The sequence below is a fragment of the Schistocerca gregaria genome, chromosome 5 (assembly GCF_023897955.1).
Source record: "Schistocerca gregaria isolate iqSchGreg1 chromosome 5, iqSchGreg1.2, whole genome shotgun sequence".
Taxonomy (NCBI): Eukaryota; Metazoa; Arthropoda; class Insecta; order Orthoptera; family Acrididae; genus Schistocerca; species Schistocerca gregaria.
This window is the reverse complement of record NC_064924.1, coordinates 423,811,179-423,834,037: the sequence shown is the minus strand read 5'-3', so window position 1 is coordinate 423,834,037 and position 22,859 is coordinate 423,811,179. Positions and strand designations below refer to the sequence as shown.

The 22,859-nt window shown below is 42.1% G+C and overlaps 1 protein-coding gene across 1 annotated transcript in view; it reads right to left on the bottom strand.

Annotated features, from left to right (window-relative positions):
• LOC126273368 (uncharacterized) overlaps positions 1-22,859 on the bottom strand; it is a 536,417-nt gene that overhangs the window by 278,377 nt on the left and 235,181 nt on the right. Inside the window, exon 3 of the mRNA XM_049976918.1 lies at positions 17,350-17,565. Coding sequence (XP_049832875.1) covers positions 17,350-17,524 — 175 coding nt within the window. The 5' untranslated portion in view covers positions 17,525-17,565. The remainder of the gene's footprint in view (positions 1-17,349; positions 17,566-22,859) is intronic.

Here is a 22,859-nt window from a genome sequence, read left to right as displayed (position 1 = left end):
TCCCCACAGTCGTTTAATGAACAAAGTAAGAGCATATGGACTATCAGACCAATTGTGTGATTGGATTGAAGAGTTCCTAGATAACAGAGTGCAGTCTGTCATTCTCAATGGAGAGAAGTCTTCCGAAGTAAGAGTGATTTCAGGTGTGCCGCAGGGGAGTGTCATAGGACCGTTGCTATTCACAATATACATAAATGACCTGGTGGATGACATCGTAAGTTCTCTGAGGCTTTTTGCAGATGATGCTGTGGTGTATCGAGAGGTTGTAACAATGGAAAACTGTACTGAAATGCAGGAGGATCTGCAGCGAATTGACGCATGGTGCAGGGAATGGCAATTGAATCTCAATGTAGATAAGTGTAATGTGCTGCGAATACATAGAAAGATAGATCCCTTAACATTTAGCTACAAAATAGCAGGTCAGCAACTGGAAGCAGTTAATTCCATAAGTTATCTGGGAGTACGCATTAGGAGTGATTTAAAATGGAATGATCATATAAATTTGATCGTCGGTAAAGCAGATGCCAGACTGAGATTCATTGTAAGAATCCTAAGGAAATGCAATCCGAAAACAAAGGAAGTAGGTTACAGTACGCTTGTTCACCCACTGCTTGAATACTGCTCAGCAGTGTGGGATCCGTACCAGGTAGGGTTGATAGAAGAGATAGAGAAGATCCAACGGAGAGCAGCGCGCTTCATTACAGGATCATTTAGTAATCTCGAAAGCGTTACGGAGATGATAGATAAACTCCAGTGGAAGACTCTGCAGGAGAGACGCTCAGTAGCTCGGTACGGGCTTTTGTTAAAGTTTCGAAAACATACCTTCACTGAAGAGTCAAGCAGTATATTGCTCCCTCCTATGTATATCTCGCGAAGAGACCATGAGGATAAAATCAGAGAGATTAGAGCCCACAAGAAGCATACCGACAATCCTTCTTTCCACGAACAATACGAGACTGGAATAGAAGGGAGAACCGATAGAGGTACTCAGGGTACCCTCCGCCACACACCGTCAGGCGGCTTGCGGAGTATGGATGTGGATGTAGATGTAGATGTAGACGTTCAGTTTTCGAAATGCTCGTACCGAGCCTCCGGACCATCACAATTGCCCTCGGTTAAACTAAGATAGATCGTGCGCCTTCCCCATTCTACTCATGGACAGCACGCTCACTAATGATATATGCACTGTGCGAGTCTCTGACTAGCAAGTAGATGGTCATAATGTTCTGGCTTATCGACTATATACCCAACTAAGTTCGCAGGGAACCCTCAGTGCAGGAAACCTACTCGCACTTAGTCATTTTTTATCAATTAAGTATAATTCAGATCTGATTTATAATCATAGAGAAAAATCTCAAAAGTAAACTATCCCCATGCTTCCAAAACTTTATTTTAGGATAAACGTATAGAAAATTATTCAATAGAAATAATAAACGGAATCTCTTTGTATAAAATCGGCTTCCCGCCGAACGACCGCCCAGTGAAGTGATTCGCTTTTCCCCACTCCAATCTTCGTCGAGGAATCGAACAAAACTGACAATCACATAAATCGCGAATCGGTGATTAGAGCCGAGTAACTGAGCATAGGAAATTTAATTTTATCTGGCGAAACACCTCTAACGATTTCCATAATGTTTATAATGTACGAGGATTATATTTTTCAATTATATGGGTGATAAATTACATCGCGTGTGACTTTTGTAGGCATGCGTTGTTACCATACACTTTTGGTGATTAGTTTACCGCGGGCCGCGGTGGCCGAGCGGTTCTGGGCGCTTCAGTCCGGAACTGCGCGACTACTACAGTTGCAGGTTCTAATCCTGCGTCGGGCATGGATGTGTGTGATGTCCTTAGGTCAGTTAGGTGTAAGTAGTTCTAGGTTCTAGGTGAGTGATGACCTCAGATGTTAAGTCCCACAGTGCTCAAAGCCATCTGATTAGTTTAAGGTTTCTTTAATGAATGTGCTGTTGAAAGACGTTGCAGCACGTAAAAAAGCTTAGGGTATTTCATTTTAATAGCATAAAAATGGTTCAAATGGCTCTGAGCACTATGCGACTTAACTTCTGAGGTCATCAGTCGCCTAGAACTTAGAACTTATTAAACCTAACTAACCTAAGGACATCACACTCATCCATGCCCAAGGCAGGATTCGAACCTGCGACTTTAGCGGTCGCTCGGTTCCAGACTTTAGCGCCTAAAACCGCAAGGCCACTCCGGCCGGCTTTAATAGCAGAGCGAACGTTGGCATGGTGCTTAGTAATTCCATTACAATCTCACAGGAAGAACAGCGGACCTATGATCTACGTGGTACGTCTGTGAAGGGACGAGAACTTCATTTGAAGATGCCAGATCGGTAGACATTTTCAGGGGCCCCTCATACGTGCAGGTACACCGGAACAAATGGGCGGTTGCCTGCAATCTGTGGCAACACAGAGCAGGGATCCGCAAAGCACATTCGCTCTGAAAACTGACATACGTCTCACTCAGCTTTTGGAGTGTGTAATAACTTACACATGAGTTCTGTAACAGGCGCCAAGTCTGGCCGAAAAAGTATTAGGGACCGAACGTAAGGTAGCAGATGAACAATGAACAAATTCAGAATTTCTTTGCACAACAACACGCAGTCACACAGAGTTTCTTGACAAAGTCCACGTCCAGAAAGCGAAGTAGCAGCTGCATTCGAGAATCGGCACGCGGAGACTTCAGTAACGAAATACGACCGGCCGATTCACTCTCGTGATGGGTATTTCTTCCTGTGTTGGAGTCAAAGTTTAAAAGAGACATGGAAGATCTGAGGTCAGACTGGGCTTAAGACATCGCTAACATTCATTTGGAATTTTTAAAACCAGTAAGCGAAGTAGCAACCAATGGGCTTTTCAAGGTGATGTATAGAATATATGAGACTGGAGATACACCATCAGACATTCAGAAACACACCGACCACACAATCCCAAAGACATAAAGGGTAGATAACTATCGTACAATCATCTGAACAGGTCATACATCAAGGCTGCTGACAAGAATAATACACAGAAGAATGCAGAAGAAACTTGAGTATCTGTTAGATGACGATCCTTTGGCACTGCGGAAGGTAAAGGCACCAGAGAGGTAGTTCTCAAGTTGCCCTTGATAATGGATGCATGACACGTATATAGCATTAGTTTAACTATAAAAAGCTTTCAACAATGTAAATTGGTGCAAAATTTTCGAAATTCTCAGAAAAAAAGGTATAAGCTGTAGGAAAAGATAGGCAAGTACACTGAAGAGCAAAAGAAACTGGTACACTTGCATAACATCGTTCAGGGTCCCTTCAAGCACGCAGAAGTGCCGCAAAATGACGTGGGATTTACTCGACTGTCTGAAGTAGTGCTGGAGGGAACTGACACCATGAATCCTGCAGGGCTGTCCATAAACCCGTGAGAGTACAAGGGGATGGAGGTCTCCTCTGGACAGCATGTTGCAAGGCATCCCAGATGTGCTCAATAATGTTCATGTCCTGGGAGTTCGGTGGCCAGCGGAAGTGTTTAAACTCAGAAAGTCTTCCTGGAGCAATTCTGAATGTATGGGGTGTCGCATTGTCCTGCTGGAATTGTTCAAGTCTGTCGGAATGCACGGTCGACATGCCTGGATGCAGGTGATCTGACACGATGCCACGTGTCACCTGTCAGGGTCGTATCAGGGGTCCCATATCACTCCAACTGCACACGGCCCACACCTTTACAAAGCCTCCACCAGCTTGAATAGTCCCCTGCTGAAAGGCAGGATCCATGGATCCATGAGGTTGTCTCGATACCCGTACATGTCTGTCCGCTCGATACAATTTGAAACAACACTCGTCCAACCGGGCAATATGTATTCAGTTATCAACAGTTCAATGTCGATGTTGACGGGCCTAGGAGAGGCATAAACCTTTGTGTTGTACAGTCATCAAGGGTACACGAATGGTCTTACGGCTCCGAAAGCTTTCTGGCTTCTAGAGCATGGAGGATAGTGAAAACTGCTTATCCTTACTCCAGTACGCGTTATAAAATGACTTTTATCTTAATAATATGACTATTTATATATGTGTTTGGAGAGAGAGAGATTTATTTTCGATTGAGACTTTACTTTAAGTCGTAACTGGTACCTGAATTTTGGTTGCTGTCTCCTTAAATGATCAGCTTCTGCACCAGTTGGTGTCGTATTATAATTTGGAGAAGGTTATTGTTTTTTAAGATTTAAAGTACGACTCTGTTGTTTACTTGGCCGTATTGCGGATAGCTTTGAGCCCAAGTTTTCGTAGCTTTTCATACCTAAGGGACCACTGTTGTAAGTATATAAGATCAAACAGCAATCTGCTTCCTTCGAACTACACGTCCTGCTACATCAAAATTGGTCAGTGGAGTTCAGCACCATACTATTATACAAGAACATAATCCAATTACTGTAATTAAGGAATTATGAGAGGTTGTTACGTATTGAATGAAAACTACAGAGAATGCACTTCCCTTCCTGTATTTTAGTGAACTGGTACCAGTTGATTGACAGTCGACGACGACAATGGAGTTCACTTCCTATTTCAAATACAAGATATTGCTATTCTTCACTTCCAGAAAATTTGTATACATAAAGGTTTTGCAACTCTTACACATACTTCACTCGGTTTTATCACTGAAATAGCAATTTTCATTAAATGTAACGACACCTTCTGAGCGACGGCCTAGCAACACGCCCTCTTTCCACAAGATGCAAATTAACAGTCCTCTTTTTTTAAATAAATCAGCTGTCTTTTTTTTAAGTCCATAATCAAAGACACACAACTACTATCGTCGCGGGGGTTGCGCGCTAAAGAGTTTCTTGTTGTCCAGCTACGCTTCAGTTCACTTCAAGTATTTTTTGAATAAAATTTACATTTACGGTATTTACATACAATACTGAGCTTCTCAGAATAAAATTAGGCACAAATTCGTTAATAAAAGGGCAGTGAGGCTCACATAACATTACAGTGGGGAGTCTGTAGTTTTCCTGTTTGATGTTTAGATAACTGTTTATTGTCTAAAAATATTCTGCAAATGTAAACACTCGAGAAGGAACGTTCGACCGATAAAGTTTAGGAACAGGTGAAACAATATATGTAAGCTGGCGTAATGTTGATGTGCCGAATGAGACTGCTAAAACAGTCAAACTGCCACAAAAAGGCAGTAATAAGTGCTGAAAGAGTGCTAAAGAAGTATGCGAAGAGTATAGAGAATATTTTATTATTTGCCAAGAGGAAATATCTTGCCATTACAGATTCATGTAAACAAAGTGAAATGAATAAATAAAAATTGATGCATTATTAACACCTGCCGTCGGTAAATTTCATATTGGTCGTTTTCACAACGAGACTCCTTGCAGAACTGACAGGAAATTACAGCACGGCCATTTTGATACATGCAGTTATTCACTCCCCTGATTATATTTGGTGTTTCAACTTTTTTAAATTCATTGGTAAACTGATTTTTAAGTTATGAAGTTTTCTTTGCGTCTGTTCTACGCTCTCACCAAATTCTTTCAGCATTTCCATTAGTGCCTTATATTCCTTCACTCCATCCTTATAACTTTTACATGTAACGTATCGTATTTCAGGTTCACCGTGGAGCATATGAATTAATTCTTCAGCTTCGACTTTTAACGACTCTTGTTGTTCACGCACGTTTACTCGAGAATTACAGCTCACTGCAAGCAAAGTGGAGGAGTACCTAAATTCTGCGATATGTGTCTGAACTTACAAACAAGCAGTGTTTACAACTGTTGACATAGATAGGTCTACACATATCGCTGGTGGTAGAAATGTACAGCGCGTTTCACAATTCGTATTACACACTTCTAGGGGTCGTAGAAGGGACTTAGTAGATAAAGTGTTACTTAGGAACCCATGTCCGAAAACGTCATCCTACGACGCTGCAAAGCGTCAAAGTCAGTCTCCGGCGCTTGCCAGTGTATGTACCGGGTGATCAAAGAGTCAGTATAAATTTGAAAACTGAATAAATCACGGAGTAATGTAGATAGAGAGGTACAAATTGAAACACATGCTTGGAATTACATGGAATTTTATTAGAACCAAAAAAATACAAACGTTCAAAAAATGTCTGACAGATGGCGCTTCATCTGATAAAAATAGCAATAATTAGCATAACAAAGTAAAGATGATGTTCTTTAGAGGACATGCTCAATATGTCCACCATCATTCCTCAACAATAGCTGTAGTCGAGGAATAATGTTGTGAACAGCACTGTAAAGCATGTCCGGAGTTATGGTGAGGCATTGGCGTCGGATGTTGTCTTTCAGCATCCCTAGAGATGTCGGTCGATCACGATACACTTGGGACTTCATTTAACCCCAAAGCCAATAATCGCACGGACTGAGATCTGGGGACCTGGGAGGCCAAGCATGATGAAAGTGGCGGCTAAGCACACGATCATCACCAAACGACGCGCGCAAGAGATCTTTCACGCATCTAGAAATATGGTGTGGAGCGCCATCCTGCATAAACATCGTACATTCCAACACGTGTTTATCAGCCGGGCTGGGGATGATGCGATTCTATAACATATCGGTGTACCTTTCACCCGTCATGGTAGCAGTTAAGAGCCATCTGTCGGACATTTTGTGAACTTTGTTTTTTCTGTTCTAACCAAACACCATGTCATTCCAAGCATGTGTATCAATTTTTACCTCTCTATCTACATTGTTCCGTGGTTTATTAAGTTTTCAAATTTATACTGACTTTTTGATCATCCGGTATATACAGGGTTATTCCGTGATGATGTTATAGACTTTCAAGGATGATGGAGATACATAAATGTATCAGTTTGAGGTAAGAGTCCCTGGTTCGAAGACGAATGACTTGAAAGTTAAAAGGGAAAATCACTCTGATACCTCTTGAAACGTCCCCTTAGAATAATTGTAGATGATTGTGCTTTTACTGACACACAATATTTTTAGCGCAACGCAATCTGACTTCCAAAAATCCCTACGAAAGAGTGGCCCTGACTAACATTAACCTATACGTTTTACAAATCACTTACCTCACAAAAATCTTCGTTACTCAAGCTACTGCAATACAGCGAGCGCCACCTCCAACTGCGCAACGCTATGCGCTGTTCACATCCAGCTGCCCAACGCTACAATGGCGAGTATTACAACAATGCCAACCAGCCACAGACTGCGCACAGCACAGCCAGTGATTTTTCATACAGAGCGCTATGTGGCGTTACCAATAAAAAAACCTAAACAGCCTACTTACACTCTGACTGTGGGATTCAGCCTGCCGGAGTGGCCGAGCGGTTCTAGGCGCTACAGTCTGGAACCGGGTGACCGATACGGTCGCAGGTTCGTATCCTGCCTCGGGTATGGATGTGTGTGGTGTCCTTAGGTTAGTTATGTTTAAGTAGTTCTAAGTTCTAGGGGACTGATGACCTCAGAAGTTAAGTCCCATAGTGCTTAGAGCCATTAGATTTTTTTGTGGGATGCATGTACTGGTATTGTTGTCATTAAGAATGTAGGGTACACAGCTTTCAGAGGTGGTAGTATGGACCAATACAAAGAAAATATCGAGTAAACGTGGGCTCTAAATTGCATTTTTTGGAGGTTATGAGCCCTTATTCATCTTCGATAATTTGAAGCACATCACTTTCATTGCACAAGTTCTCGTAGCTCTTAAGGTATGCATTTTAGACCCTATGTTTACTAAACATTTTTCCTATTATCGCTGAAAGTTTCCTACCTTAAGATCTTAGTAACAACAGTACCGGCACATATATTCTACTGTGAGAGGTAGCAGAATGGTTTCCACGTATAGCTTTCGACTTGTTCGTTCACGAAACAGGGACCCTTACCTCAAATTGATACGTTCATCCGTCTCCGTCATCCTTTAATGTTTATAACACCTTCACGGAATCACACATTTGCAGGCGCCGTAGCTATAACTTCGACGCTCTGAAACGTCGTTGGATGACTTTCCCTGCATGGATTCCTATGTAAAAATTGATCTATTAAGTTACCTCTACAACCTCTAGAAGTATGTAGCATGTACAGTGAAACACCCTGCATATCTCTGATATCAATTCTTCACTGTTTACACTACACATGATTTCCGTGTGACATATATATCTTGCACTAACTGCCAGATATAAACGTACCTTTAGACTAAACAAACTACATACATATAGCGAATTTTACTACAAATTTATGAAACTATATTACTTATCTCGTAAATGAATTTAATTTTTTCTCTGAAGTTGCAGCTATATTGTTATTAGTTTGCGTATATCGTATATAACACAGAAAACTAACGACAATGAATATTTATAAATTACGGACATTGATAAATAAAAAAGAGCTATTTATCTTTTAGATATGTAGCTCTTGTATTTCTTTCCGTGTTTGGAGTTAAATTATAAGATATAAGCTCCGCCCTTTTGCAAATGCGCTGTTTTTTCTTTTTACTCAGTCGTGTTTCAGCACCTCTGTGCCGTCATCAGTCGTTTTATTTACTGAAGACCGTAAAAAGTGAACATATTTTAGGTTGTAACTGATCTAACAAAGTGAATCTTAAAGAAAGTCTATGTTCATTTTGTTTCTTACCATGATTTTACATCATGTGGTTTTGGAGGACCAACTATATGGTTCCGTGCATTAATAGCTTGTCATCTGCAAGCCAAACGATGAAAAACTGGATTTCATCAGCGAGTTAACACATCATTATATTTCTAAAAAAGGGGATTTTCTTGGGTAAAAATGTTTTGCGTACATGTTTGTTACAGCTCACGTTTTGTTGTGACTGATCCTTCGTCTTTTGCGCTCTGAGGGCACTGCTCACACATATTAATGTACTTTGTGTAGTTTCGTTTTTTATAAACGCCTTTTTACTTCGAAAACGCGTTGAGCACTATGTTATTGCCTTTCCTAATCCTGTAGGCGTTCATTTGTTTCCTACAGAATTTGGCGGTCAGCAAATGTGCTATGTGTGCTGTTACATTTTAGGGCTCTAAGATGTTCTCATTATCTCGTGTTAAAGTGCCTGTATGTGTGTTCATCACGTATGTGTGTTCATCACGTTTTTTAAAAATCAGAGGATGTGTTAGCTCGCCGATGAAATTCACTTTTATATCGTTTCGTCTACAGATGACAAGTTATCAGTTCAGGACGTCGTACATATAATGTAAAATCACTGTAAAAATCAAAAGGAACAAAAACTTTCTTTGAGATTCGCTTTCTTAGATCAGTTACAACCTAAAATATGTTCACTTGTTCAGTTTTCAGTAAAGACAACCCACTGATGATGGTACAGACGTACTGAAACATGTTTGGGTAAAAAGAAAATACGGTGTATTTTCAAGAAAGGGGAACCTATATCCTATAAGGAAAAACAGCTACTTGGCTGTAAAGCAAAAACGCAGCGTGTCATTACTACAAGTCATTGGGTCATAACTGGAGTCAGCAGCTCATGCAAGTATGTATCTGTAACAGTCTGTGGTGACATGAAATGAAATGACTGTGTATGGTCACTCGAAGGCAAAGCAGATGGCCGACTTCGGATTATTGTGTAGCACATCGTCTTACAAATCCTCCCAAAAACGCCATGTGCAGTCATGAGCGAGGGCGGCAGCGTAAGGTTTAAAAAAAACGGCTCTGAGCACTATGGGACTTAACTGCTGTGGTCATCAGTCCCCTAGAACTTAGAACTACTTAAACCTAACTAACCTAAGGACATCACACACATCCATGCCCGAGGCAGGATTCGAACCTGCGACCGTAGCGGTCGCGCGGTTCCAGACTGAGGCGCCTAAAACCGCTCGGTCACACCGGCCGGCCGGCAGCGCAAGGTCGGAGACAAAAAAATAAATTGAGAGTAAGCAATGAATATAAAATCAGTGACAGATTCAGGAACCTTTTGACGAGGAACAAACCACTGCTCTACTCATAATTTCCATATCAATTTTATTTCGAAGTATCTAAAGAATCGACTGCGAATTGAGGCATCTAAATAATTACAGAAACCAAAAAGGTCTTGTATTAATTTCTTGCTTCTATAAACAGCTATAAACAGCTCTCGACTGCTGTCATTTTGAGAGGAATTAATAAACTATTCAAAATGGCAGCGGTCGTCAAAGAGATTAAAATTTAAACCGCGCGACTTCTTCGTCTTGTGTCGGGCACGAACAAAGGACAACCCGCCGTGCCAGCGGCCGAGACTGCGGCAGGTTAGGAAACTTCTAGGACGAAAAGGAAGCAGCCAAGTCGGAGGCCCAGCAGGCGACAGCTATCCGCTTGACCACCCAGCAAGTTGGCACCGCAACCACTTTTTTCGGCCTTAGACACACTAGTGCGAGTTGCCGACCAGTTAACAAAAGCCTTGAGCATTGTCACTCCAGCCCATTCTGGAACGTCCTCTTGGAAAGTCCAGTAGATGTTGTCTCGCCCGCTACCGCCTATTGTCCGTAGGTACGCTCCGTCATGTGGCGGTAAAGCTTAACGGTTCGCGAATTCGGGCACAGTCTAATAATGGTGCTCGAATTCGATAGCCGTTTCGATTGTCCTGGCGGTTGCGAGTATTTCGCAATATTAGAGGAAAGCAGCAACGCCAGTCATGCGTCAAAGTTCACCGAATTATGGAATTCTGACATCTCTCACCCCCTTAATTGTTACCGAAACCTAGCTCTCATGGTTCAGGATTCTCACTCCAAAGTGTTCTCAATTCAATTACGCAGCTATAAGTGAACGTTATCTCTCTATATCATCCTGGGAATGTGTTTGTCACTGGAGGACTGACCTCGGCTAAACGTACATTGTTGTGTGCTAATTTCAGAATAGCTCTTTGTGCTAATTTCTAAATCTTTTATTTGTGTTGAGATTTCAACCATCCTCCCCCAGTATTTATTGAAATCAATGGCTCCGTGCAGGAAGGTTAGTAGTCCCACGGTCTAATGCTGTGCAGAATAATAATGTGAGATACCGATAGTCTATCAGTATTTATCTCGCCCACTAGCTGGGGCAAGCTATTTTCGTTCAGGTCCCTGGGATAGGAAAACTGGCAGTCAGGTTAGGTGTGGTGGGCACTTGCTGTGATTCTGGGAAAATGCATTTACTTTGCGAAAGTGACTGCCTTCAAAACACTTGTGCGACCCGTCATAGAGTATTGCACAAGTGTGTGGGACACGTACAAAGCAGGACTAAATGGTAATACTGAATATACAGCAAAGAAGAGCCGCACGAATGGTGACGGGTTTATTCGACTCACGCGTAGGCGTCACGGAAGTGCTAAAGAGCCTGAAGTGGTAGCCGCTTGAATTTAATCGTCTGCTACCTCGCGAAAGCACACTTAAAAAATTTCACGAGCTAGCATTACGAAGGAACCATAAGGATAAAATTAAACTAATTGCAGCTCGCATAGACGCATTTAAGCAGTAATCCTTTCCGCACTCTATACATCCTAATATGTACTGAAATGGGACGTTCCCTTTCCATGCGCTTCATGGTGTATTTTACTGTACTGATGTAGATACAGATTAGAACAAAGGTCTACAACCGCCAGCTCTGTCCTCATTAAATAGAACAGAAAGGTGCAAAAATTAAAAGTCCGCCATTCTTGAGGTTTCTGATTAAGGGTATGCTCACCCAGGCAAATGTCTGTGACCTTGAAAGTTGACCCCTGAAGCCGTTGCCTGTGCGAAATATATTTTGGATCATCAGGTTTCATCATAAATGAAACGTTGATATTTATGAGAACAATCTTAAACACAAGCTGTCTTGTTGAGTGTAATTAGCGATACTTGGTCGGAAGAGCAGTAATACACTGACACCCACCTTCTCAGTGGGGCTGTGTATCTCACGATACTTTGTGTCTAGGTTTTTGCCAGTTCAGATCCTTCGGCATCACTGTGTCTCCCATGTGTCATACAAACCTGTGATCGTTCGTGCTGCTCTTCTCTGTATTCGTTCAATATATCCTGTTAGTCCTATATGGTATATGCCCCATTTGTTGAGCAATATCTGGGACATGTCCCACGAATGATTTGTAAGCAAATGTAGACTGATTGCATTTCCCTAGTATTCTACCAATGAACCGCTATCCACCAACCGCTTTACCTACATATGTGATTCTTCTATTAGGTATATCTACAGGTACATATCTATTAGGTATATCTTCTATTAAGTATATCTACAAATTCTTACACATAGGTATTTGTTCGAGTTGACTGATCCAGTTTTGACTCTTTCACATTGTAGTCATTGGATACCATGCTTTTTCGTTTCATGAAGTGCACAAGTTTACATTTTTGAACATTTAAAGAAGTTTCCAATCTTTGCATCACTTCGAAATTTTATCAAGATGTGACTGAACATCCGTGCAACTTTTTTCAGACAGTACTTCATCACAGATAACTGCATCACCTGTGAAAAGTCTCGCATTACTATTACTATTGTTTAGAAGGTCCTTAACATAAAACACAAATACCAGAGCTCCCAACACTCTCGCCTTTGGCGCATCTGAAGGTATTTCTACACTTGTCGATGACTCTCTATCCAAAGTAACATGCAAACCAGACACAAATTTCACGTGATACGTTTGATAATAATCATAGTGCGCTAATGAGTCAAGTGCTTTTCGGAAATCGAGAAATCTGTATCCATATTTTTCAGGATGCCGTGTCAGAAAAGTAAAAGATATGTTTGCGTGGTCGATATTTCCGGAATCCTTGCTGGCTGGCATGGAGGAGTTCATTCTGCTCGTGATATCTCATTACGTTTGAGCTCAGAATATGTCCTCTGTAACTGGTGGAGACAAGAGGAATTTGAATGTACTGGAGTCAGTAAATTATACGAAGACAAGATCAAGTTGAAAGGCGTCAGTCAGTCGGCGTCTCATATAATTTTGTGGTTTCGTTTCGTCAAGTTGGGTGGAATATCTTTCCCTGTATAGATTTGTTCATATTTTTCATGCTCGTATTTTCCATGACAGGGAGAATGATTACGCTGGGAACCCGAACTGTTTGTCTTTATTCTCATCTTTATTACAATAGGTACTCAGTACTACACGCACACGCAACTATAGCCCCGTGTCTCGAAGATGGACGATCGCTCATTTTGATTGGATGTGGGTATAACTACAAATTCTTGCAGTCACGTAAACTCAGGTGGAAGCTCTTGGTCTAGCTTTGCAATAGCTGCCTGGGAAGGTAGTTAAATATTGTTTTCGAAGCCTACTCCGGTGGCGAAGATCTGTCTCTGCACTCTTGTCACCAAACTCAGTAGCGCGTCACCACGAGTGTAGCGACACTATTGGCCCTTTCGGATCCAAGCGCTGAGACCCAGTCTTCAAATTTTCAGTCGTTGAACGGAGTGCAACGTCGTAACCGACAAAAGGAGGCGTTACTCTCCTGACTTCTCATTGGAGGAAATGCCTGCTCTTACGGGCAAAAGCATCCAACCAGTTTGTAGCTCTCTTCACGCAAAGACGGTGCAGATTTTTAGTTTTGGACAGAACTCACCAGGGCGCAGACGACGCGAGCAGTTGCTACTCCGCGATCAAGTAAGCAGTGACTTTTCGATGGGAGTTATTTCGATTTCGAGTTAGGATCCTCTCTATGAAACTCCATCGTTGGGAGCAGTGTAGAATTTCAGTATCGTTTCACGTAAATTCAGATGGAACTGAATTCGTTCTTTAATCCGTCACGATTCACTTCACCTATCATGTGCCCAGTTAATTCTCACGACTCTTGTCGCTGTGAGTCCCGAACTGGCTTTAATTTTTCATTTATTATCGGAAGGTGGTGTACTTTGTTCTAAAATCTTTGTGTGTGAGTAATAGCGAGAACATCTTGCGTTCCTTAGTAAACAAATCTTTGCTGAATAATAATGACTGACAATATTATTTGATCGTATGGAACCATGGGATTAGAATTTCTTGTGTATGTTCCACGCAAATACAGTTTGAAGAGAGTGCTCCATCTGTTAAATAAATGTTAATTATCCATCCACTTAGTTCGTTAAACGTTGTCCCAACATGCATCCCAGCATGCTCTCCCCCTTCCTGCAGCCTTTAATCACATGTACCCTTTGACAGAAAATTACTTAAAAAGTTTAGTGAAGTGTAAACCCTGATTGATCATTCTGAAGTTCACTAATTTAATTTCCGTTGCACAGCTTTGTCTTTAGGATAGAGACTAGGGCCAATAATCGATTAACATTCACAAAACCTCAGACTGTTCAGTATTTGAGGCCGAGTAGATAATGTTAGGCACGGTATTTGTGCAACAGTTAACTCTCAGCTACCCAACGTGATTGTTATAAGTCGAAAGTCGGTACGGTACCAAAAATAGACCCCCTACATTTGAAATGTTTCAGTGATTAGTTCCCTGTTGAGTACAGACGTTGTAACATTTGCTGGAAAAGCTAATAAACCTGTCATAAGATGGTCGCTGTATCAAACGACGCTCCACAGTGATTTCTAACAACCTTTTATATTCAACAACTGAAATATGAAGGTAGAGAAATGTAAACGTACGTGTACTTTTAATTGTCTAAATTACACTGTGTAAGGCTTTTTTTCGACTGATAACGTGTTCTCTACCCAAGAAAGCAAAATGTATATCACATTAATTTCTGGCTAGAGAACTAGGTATGTAAGAAAGATGGTGAATTCCAGAGTGCCGTTACCCTTGGCATAGACTTATGCGCGTCCCACATAGGGATACAAGACATTCAGACATTGGGAACAAGTCAGCAGAATGTATGCTAGTCGGCTTAGGGACTGGTTTACAGAGCGACCCTTGTATTGGACATTAGCGGAGTGATCTGTGTTTCATATTTATGTGGACAGAGCTGCAGCCTCTGCATTATTCTCCTCTTGTTGAAGTAAACCGTCGGGCTCACCGCGGAATACCAAGTCGCAAGTTTCTGCGTAGCAGTTACCTTCTCATCAAACGACCACGCCATGCCGTGCTCTCTCACCACCGCCGGTCTGCAGCCGCAGAGAATCTAGCTGTCACCAGTATACCTGCACAGTTCCCCGTTTCCTTTTCCTCGCTGATTCATCTGATACGTTTTCTGAGATTATTTCTGTCTGAATGTTGAATAAATGGTGAATCAGCATCGTCATTACAAGCCGTTCGCCTGGATCTCTTGTTCAATATTTGTTTCACATATTACAAGTGAGCGGTTTTAATGTGGAGTTATTGTTACTATCATGTTATTTTGTTAAAGACAACTGCTCCTTTTTCTGTACCATGTTTATTTAAACCACCAACGGGCAGTTAACTCATACTGAGCACTTATTATATTCTGAAATCAGATTCTTCCCATCACTAGCTTGACCATTATCAAATGTGAATAGGCCCGATATGCAAGCCGGCAAACTTTCTTTTGTAAAGAACCGAAATTGTGCCCTCTACATTAAGGTGAGTACTTTTAAACCAACGGCACCGGCAGTGGAACAATAGTCACTGCATTTAGTGCCATGCGCAGACAATATGATATTGAGGTACTCTCCTGGCCAGCAAGACTCGCAGAAACATCTTCGACAGACCATGTGTGAAACTACACTACTGGCCATTAAATTGCTACACCACGAAGATGACGTGCTACAGACGCGGAATTTAACCGACAGGAATAAGATGCTGTGATATGCAAATGATTAGCTTTTCAGAGCATTCACACAAGTTTGGTACCGGTGGCGACACCTACAACGTGCTGACATGAGGAAATGTCCCAAGCGATTTATCATACACAAACAGCAGTTGACCGGTATTGCACGTTGTTGTGATGCCACCTGTAAGGAGGAGAAATGCGTACCATCACGTTTCCAACTTTGATAAAGGTCGGATTGTAGACTATCGCGATTGCGGTTTATCGTATCGCGACATTTCTCCCTCGTTGGTCGAGATCCAGTGATCGTTAGCAGAATATGGAATCGTTGGGTTCAGATGGGTAATACGGAACGCCGTGTTGGATCCCAACGGCCTCGTATCACTAGCAGTCGAGATGACAGGCATCTTATCCGCATGGCTGTAACGGCTCGTGCAGCCACGTCTCGATCCCTGAGTCAACAGATGGGGACGTTTCCAAGACAACAACCACCTGCATGAACAATTCGACGACGTTTGCAGCAGCATGGACTATCAGCTCGGAGAACACGGCTGCGGTTACCCTTGACGCTGCGTCACAGACAGAAGCGCCTGCGATGGTGTACTCAACGACTAACCTGGGTGCACGAATGGCAAAACGTCATTTTTTCGGATGAATCCAGGTTCAGTTTACAGCATCATGATGGTAACATCCATGTTTGTCGACATCGCGGTGAATGTACATTGGAAGCGTGTATTCGTCATCGCCATACTGGCTTATCACCCAGCGTGATGGTATGAGGTGCCTTTGGTTACACGTCTCGGTCACCTCTTGTTCGCATTGACGGCACTCTGAACAGTGCACGTTACATTTCAGATTTGTTACGACCCGTGGCTCTACCCTTCATTCGATTCCTGCGAAACCCTACATTTCAGCAGAATAATGCACGACTGCATGGTGCATGTCCTGTACAGGCCTTTCTGGATACAAAACATGTTCGACTGCTGCCCTGGCCAGCACATTCTCCAGATATCTCACCGATTGAAAACGTCTGGTCAATGGTGGCCGAGCAACTGGCTCATCACAATACGCCAGTCACTACCCTCGAAGAACTGTGGTATCGTGTTGAAGCTGCATGGGCAGCTGTACCTGTACACGCCACCCAAGCTCTGTTTGATTCAATGCCGAGGCGTATCAAAGCCGTTATTATGGCCAGAGGTGTTTGCTCTGCGTACTGATTTCTTAGCATCTATGCACCCAAATTGCATGAAAATGTAATCACATGTCAGTTCTAAAATAATATATTTGTCCAATGAATACCCGTTTATCGTCTGCATTTCTTCTTGGTGTAGCAATTTTAGTGGCCTGCAGTGTATGTCAGATGTCAACTCCACTCCCATTGCCAGTATCTGGGTATCAAGGACCAGTTACAACATTTATGTGCCAGCTTGCCTGACTCGAGTATACAGCGGCTTTGTGAAATCCTTCCCAACTGAATCAGCGCTTGCGTCCAGGCCACAAGGGGTACAATGTCGTACTGATGTGTGATCGTGCTACCTAATTCTTTGTAAATTAGATTCAATTTTGTAATCACTGGAATTACGTCACTTACACCTGTCTCAACCGCGAAATTTAATTACTTTCCTCTCTCCTCGCCCCCTGCCCCTCCCCCAACCTTTGGGAGTTTAACTGTGTTGGTCAGGCAGTGTATATCTGGCGACCGTGACAGGACAGCGGCCGTGCAGAGCGCCGGCGACTCACCAGAGGCGACGACGACCATGTCCCCGTGGTGGTGCCTGTGGACGAGCGCGGGTCGCGGCGCTGGCCCGGCAGACGCCAGCCGCGGCAGCAGCCCCAGCCACAGGCTCAGGATCAGGATCAGCCGGCAGAGCTCGGAGAGAGGCGGGGGCAGTGGGCGGCGGCCAGGCGCCCTCATCGCGCCTCTCTCATGGCGCCGCGAAGGCCGCCTCGCAGGGCCTGCCCAAACAAACATTACAGTTCTACATTACCAACTACTTTCATTATACTATGGCAGTAGCTACAGCAGGATTCAGTTTCTTAGTCTGTAAGGGGAGTTAAGGTACATCTACATCTGCATCCATACTCAGCAAGCCACCCGACGGTGTGTGGTGAAGGGTACTTTGAGTACCTCTATCGGTTCTCCCTTCTATTCCAGTCTCGTATTGTTCGTGGAAAGAAAGACTGACAGTATGCCTCCGTGTGGGCTCTAATCTCTCTGATTTTATCCTCATGGTATCTTCGCGTGATATACGTAGGAGGGAGCAATATACTGCTTGACTCCTCGGTGAAGGTATGTTCGAAACTTCAACCAAAGCCGGTACCGAGCTACTGAGCGTCTCTCCTGCAAAGTCTTCCACTGGAGTTTATCTATCATCTCCGTAACGCTTTCGCGATTACTAAATGATCCTGTAACGAAGCGCGCTGCTCTCCGTTGCATCTTCTCTATGTCTCCTATTAACCCTATGTGGTATGGATCCCACACTGCTGAGCAGTATTCAAGCAGTGGGCGAACAACGTACTGTAACCTACTTCCTCAGTTGCGTTTCCTTAGGATTCTTCCAATGAATCTCAGTCTGGCATCTGCTTTACCGACGATCAACTTTATTTGACCATTCCATTTTAAATCACTCATAATGCGTACTCCCAGATAATTTATGAAATTAACTGCTTCCAGTTGCTGACCTGCTATATTGTAGCTAAATAATGAGGAATCTTTCTTTCTATGTATTCGCAGCACTTTACATTTGTCTACATTGAGATTCAATTGCCACTCCCTGCATCATGCGTCAATTCGTTGCAGATCCTCCTACATTTCAGTACAATTTTCCATTGTTACAACCTCTCGACATACACAGCATCATCCGCAAAGAGCCTCAGTGAACTTCGGATGTTATTCACAAGGTCATTTATATATGTTGTGAATAGCAACGGTCCTACGACACTCCCCTGCGGTACACCTGAAATCACTCTTACTTCGGAAGACTTCTCTCCATTGAGAATGACATGCTGCGTTCTGTTATCTAGAAACTCTTCAATCCAATCACACTATTGGTCTTACTTTGTTCATTAAACGACTGTGGGGAACTGTATTAGGGTACTAGATCTTCTGAGCCAAAGCCACATCAGAACTGTAGAGAAATCGAAATATACACAATGGATAATAAACTAGTCACTCTCAGAAAACATCAAGCTATTTCCGTGCGACGTGGTCTCTAACCACGATAACGGCCTTATTTTGGTGAGGAAGCTGCTCATAAATTATCAGATCTCGAAGGGTTACCATATTATGGGATGTTACCTGCTATGTTTTACCCACTATTCCAAATATTGCCGTGCCTTCTCTATCAGATTAAGATCGGCTGATTTAGCAAACCAGTCCGGGTGCCATAGTATGTCCGCATCTTCGTCAGACCAGGAGCACACGCATGCAGGTTATATGAACTAGGCTATTGCCACCTTGATAGACGGGAAAGTCCACAGCATACTCATCATGTAGATATATAGAACCAAAGACAACTCATAGAAATAAGCACAATTGTAAATTCAATATAAGTAATTTATGAGCCTAATTGTTAAGATAAATAACCTCTATACAAAAGCATATCATAATCTGTGGAAGAACTATAATATTACCTCTATGGACTACCTGTAAGAAGATCTGTGTAATTGTTTTGTTTATATAAGATATTTTCGATGTGTAAAGTGTACAACAAGTTGTGTGTGATGTTTAGTGAGTGTGAGACTCTGCACAAATGGACCATTAGAAAACTGTAAGTACAAATTCTTCTAAATTTCGCCACTAACTACACCAAAAGAATTGTTACCCAACTAAGAAATCGGATGTTTCTTATGTATTGCAGTAAACGTCAAAGAAATTAAGCAGACTCACACATACTGACAACATCAAAAGAAATGGCTTAATACACACAAAAAACGCACTTGAAAATGGGAATTATTTCTCCAGATGCGTCGTGCGAAAATTAAAATAAAGAAAAATCGTGACTGGTAGCGGAAGATTTATTTATTTATAAATAAACCTATTGTTTCTACAGTCGCAAACTTTCAAAAAGCCGGCCGCAGTGCCGAGCGGTTCTAGGCGCTACAGTCTGGAACCGCGTGATCGCTGCGGGCGAATCCTGCCTCGGGCATGGATGTGTGATGTCCTTAGTTAGTTAGGTTTTAAGTAGTTCTAAGTTCTAGGGGACTGATGACCACAGAAGTTAAGTCCCATACTGCTCAGAGCCATTCTTTTGCTTTCAAAAACCATTTATAATGGATCAAATCAGAAGACAACTCATATTCCTCGATAATGAGTCAATAAACATCTTGGTTCATGTTCACGCTAACCTGAATGGGTAGGCTCAAGCTATGGTGCAAAAACCATGAGAGAAACTTTTGCAGTCAAAACTGCACGCCCCATTCACTGCGGGCTGAACATCTCAATGGGAAGTCGATGCACTTGATGCCTTGGATCATTTGAAAAGAAGTAGAATCGAGACTCCTCTAACCACACTACACGTCTCAAGCCAGCTACTGTCCAATATTTGCGTTGTTTAGTGCACGGAAGATATGTAGTTTAGGTGCTACTGGTGGACTGTGGCTTTCTGCGAGGTACCAGGATACAATTGTTCAGTGCATGCAGTTCCCTTCCAAAATTTCGCTTGAAGACTGATTGAAATGGACTGTAGTCACTGACAGTAGAAAATCCTTCCAGGTTTGAAACCAATAGTAACTGACAAGGCATGACATTCGTCTCCGGTCCGTGCCAGTTAGGAGCTTTTTATAATGACATTTCTTACGCCGCGTTCCGTAGTTGCGAGTTCCTTTGGACCAAAGGTGCTCTACCTGCCGATCGCCATCGACCGGTCGATCTTCTTGGATTTATGAGTAGATTTTTCAAAACCTGTGTTCGGTATCTGTTTAAATGATCTGTTTTTGCGAAATACCAGTTTGTTGACAATGAGTATTTCGCACGGTATTTGTAGGCGTTAAGTCTGACAACACTGTGTCCGCCTCTTTTGTCCATCTGCATTACACGGCCTTTAACGCTCGCACCAAGCAACAGTCTTTCCTCCTGCATGGTGAGGTTACTACTCGAGAACTGAAACTTACCGCATTGTGAGCGGGGGTCGCGGTGAGCGGGGAGACCGCTCATGGTTTGCTCCGGGACTTGCTGTTTGGATAGCATAGTTACAGAAAGTAAATATGAAAGTTTCTCCTCAAATGCACTCAGAACTGTCAAGTCAACAAACATCACTGGATCAAGAAGCTGAAAAGAAGTATACAGCCAACCTAACAGCACAGTAGACAGAATATGAAAACCGCTTATCATATCTCAAGGTTCTAGCTTTCATTTTCCAAAAAGTGTATGTTGAAGATATTTCAAGTAAAATTAGTCCTCTTTTCTCTTGTAGTGAGACTGAACTTGAAAAGGGAATAATTCGACTTCAGAATGACATTTCCTTAAGATCAGTGTGCAATGAACATAACTTTCGGAAATTAGTGTAGACCTACCCTAACACTGTAAAAGTAGCATGGTATGTTTTTTTGTATCAATTTATCTATGTAAGCAGCGTTTTCAACGATGGACATAGTGAAATGTAAGTGTAGAAATAAGTTACGATCCTTATCTTTCAGGCAGTGTAAGTTTGGCTCTGACAAATTATTCACCAGATTATAATATACTTGGCAATGATGTGCAAAGCCAAGTATTTCATTCAATTTTTTTTAAACATTTATGATGGTCTATTTTCTCCCACATATGTAACATCTTGAAACTTAAGTAATAGGTGTACAACTTTTGACGCAGGGAAAACTACTTTTTGTGTAATTAAAATGGTAAAATTTGGCTACGGCATTGTTTTGTGCGTAATCGTTTACGAATTTTTAAGTCAGTAGATCTCTAAATGGACTAGTAGATCTCAAGCCTAAACTTGTAGCGCATCTCAGATTTAGACACTCTGGACAGTTAGCGCTGATACGCCAATAAATCGAATGACTAATTTCACGGTGTGATAATGGGCACTTTCAAACACGGTAAGTCCCTTCTGCCATTCTGCCTCGTCCCCATGTCAATTTATCTTACTGCGCTGATTCAATATAACCGACACAAATACTCATCACTTCAGTGCCATGAGTTATGTCAGCGGTGGAGATTCCGCACCATTTACAGCACTCCCATAGCACCCACTGCTCTCTTTCAAGGAGGCGATTAACATTTTACCCGGTAAGCTTAGTTGAAATGTAAAAATCGGACCTTGGGATGTAGAATCGATATTTATTTCTAGACCACTAACCCGACGGCTGCGACCGGGACCTAACCCATATCTCTATTTTCTTTTCTTTTTTTCTCTTACTAACTTTTACTTAAATTTTTTCGATTTGCTGTATACTTTATGTCTTTTAGATTACGTAGTAATAGGTTGCAAAAAGTTCTGATAGAATTACTTCTTTTTTCTTCGTTCTGGTCGACTAGGGACCTCGTCAATTCAACTGTCTCTTTTCTCCGAGCTTTAATTGCCGCCCACTGCTCCTACATTCTTTTCGCTCATGAGTTCATGCCTTCCCTGTTTTCAGCTTCGACTTTTCCTGAAAACGTTTGTGCGTTCTTAATTTTCCTCAGGAGATAACGGTCCTGGATATCTAGAGGAGACATTTCCAATTCTCGTAGATCTATGTCGACTTCTGTGAGCCATGCCGCTTTGGTTTTCTTAGCTTGAAGGTAGGTTATTATCGTTTTAGATTTCGTTTCTGGACTCATCCGTGTCACACTGCCGTAAAAGGCAATCCGTCTTTTCCGAGGCTTTATCTTCTCCACATGTTTATATAATTTGTGGCTGTGTCTCCTTATGTACTCGTTGTTTTTTTCTGCGATGGGACCCAGGATTTTTTCCAAATATTTCTTTCTCTAGCCTCATGTTTCTCCATAAGACCTTTCTTGTTCACTGTATCTCTGTCGCATATAGAGCCTCCGGTGTCATCGGTGTCATAACATGGCATCTACAATAAGACATTGATATCCTTGAACGCCAAAATTACCCTACTATCCTGTGTATTAATTATACTATTAATAAGTGAAATAGTTCATGCAATAGAATCTATGTATAATTAAAATCATTAAATTTACATTTGTAAATACTGAGTACCAACTGTAGACAAACTTGCTCATGATAAGGCTTTTTGTTACCATGAAATAATCCAGAACATAAGTAAGCTTCTTCAATTTAAAAAGAGATTTCTTATTATTGGTC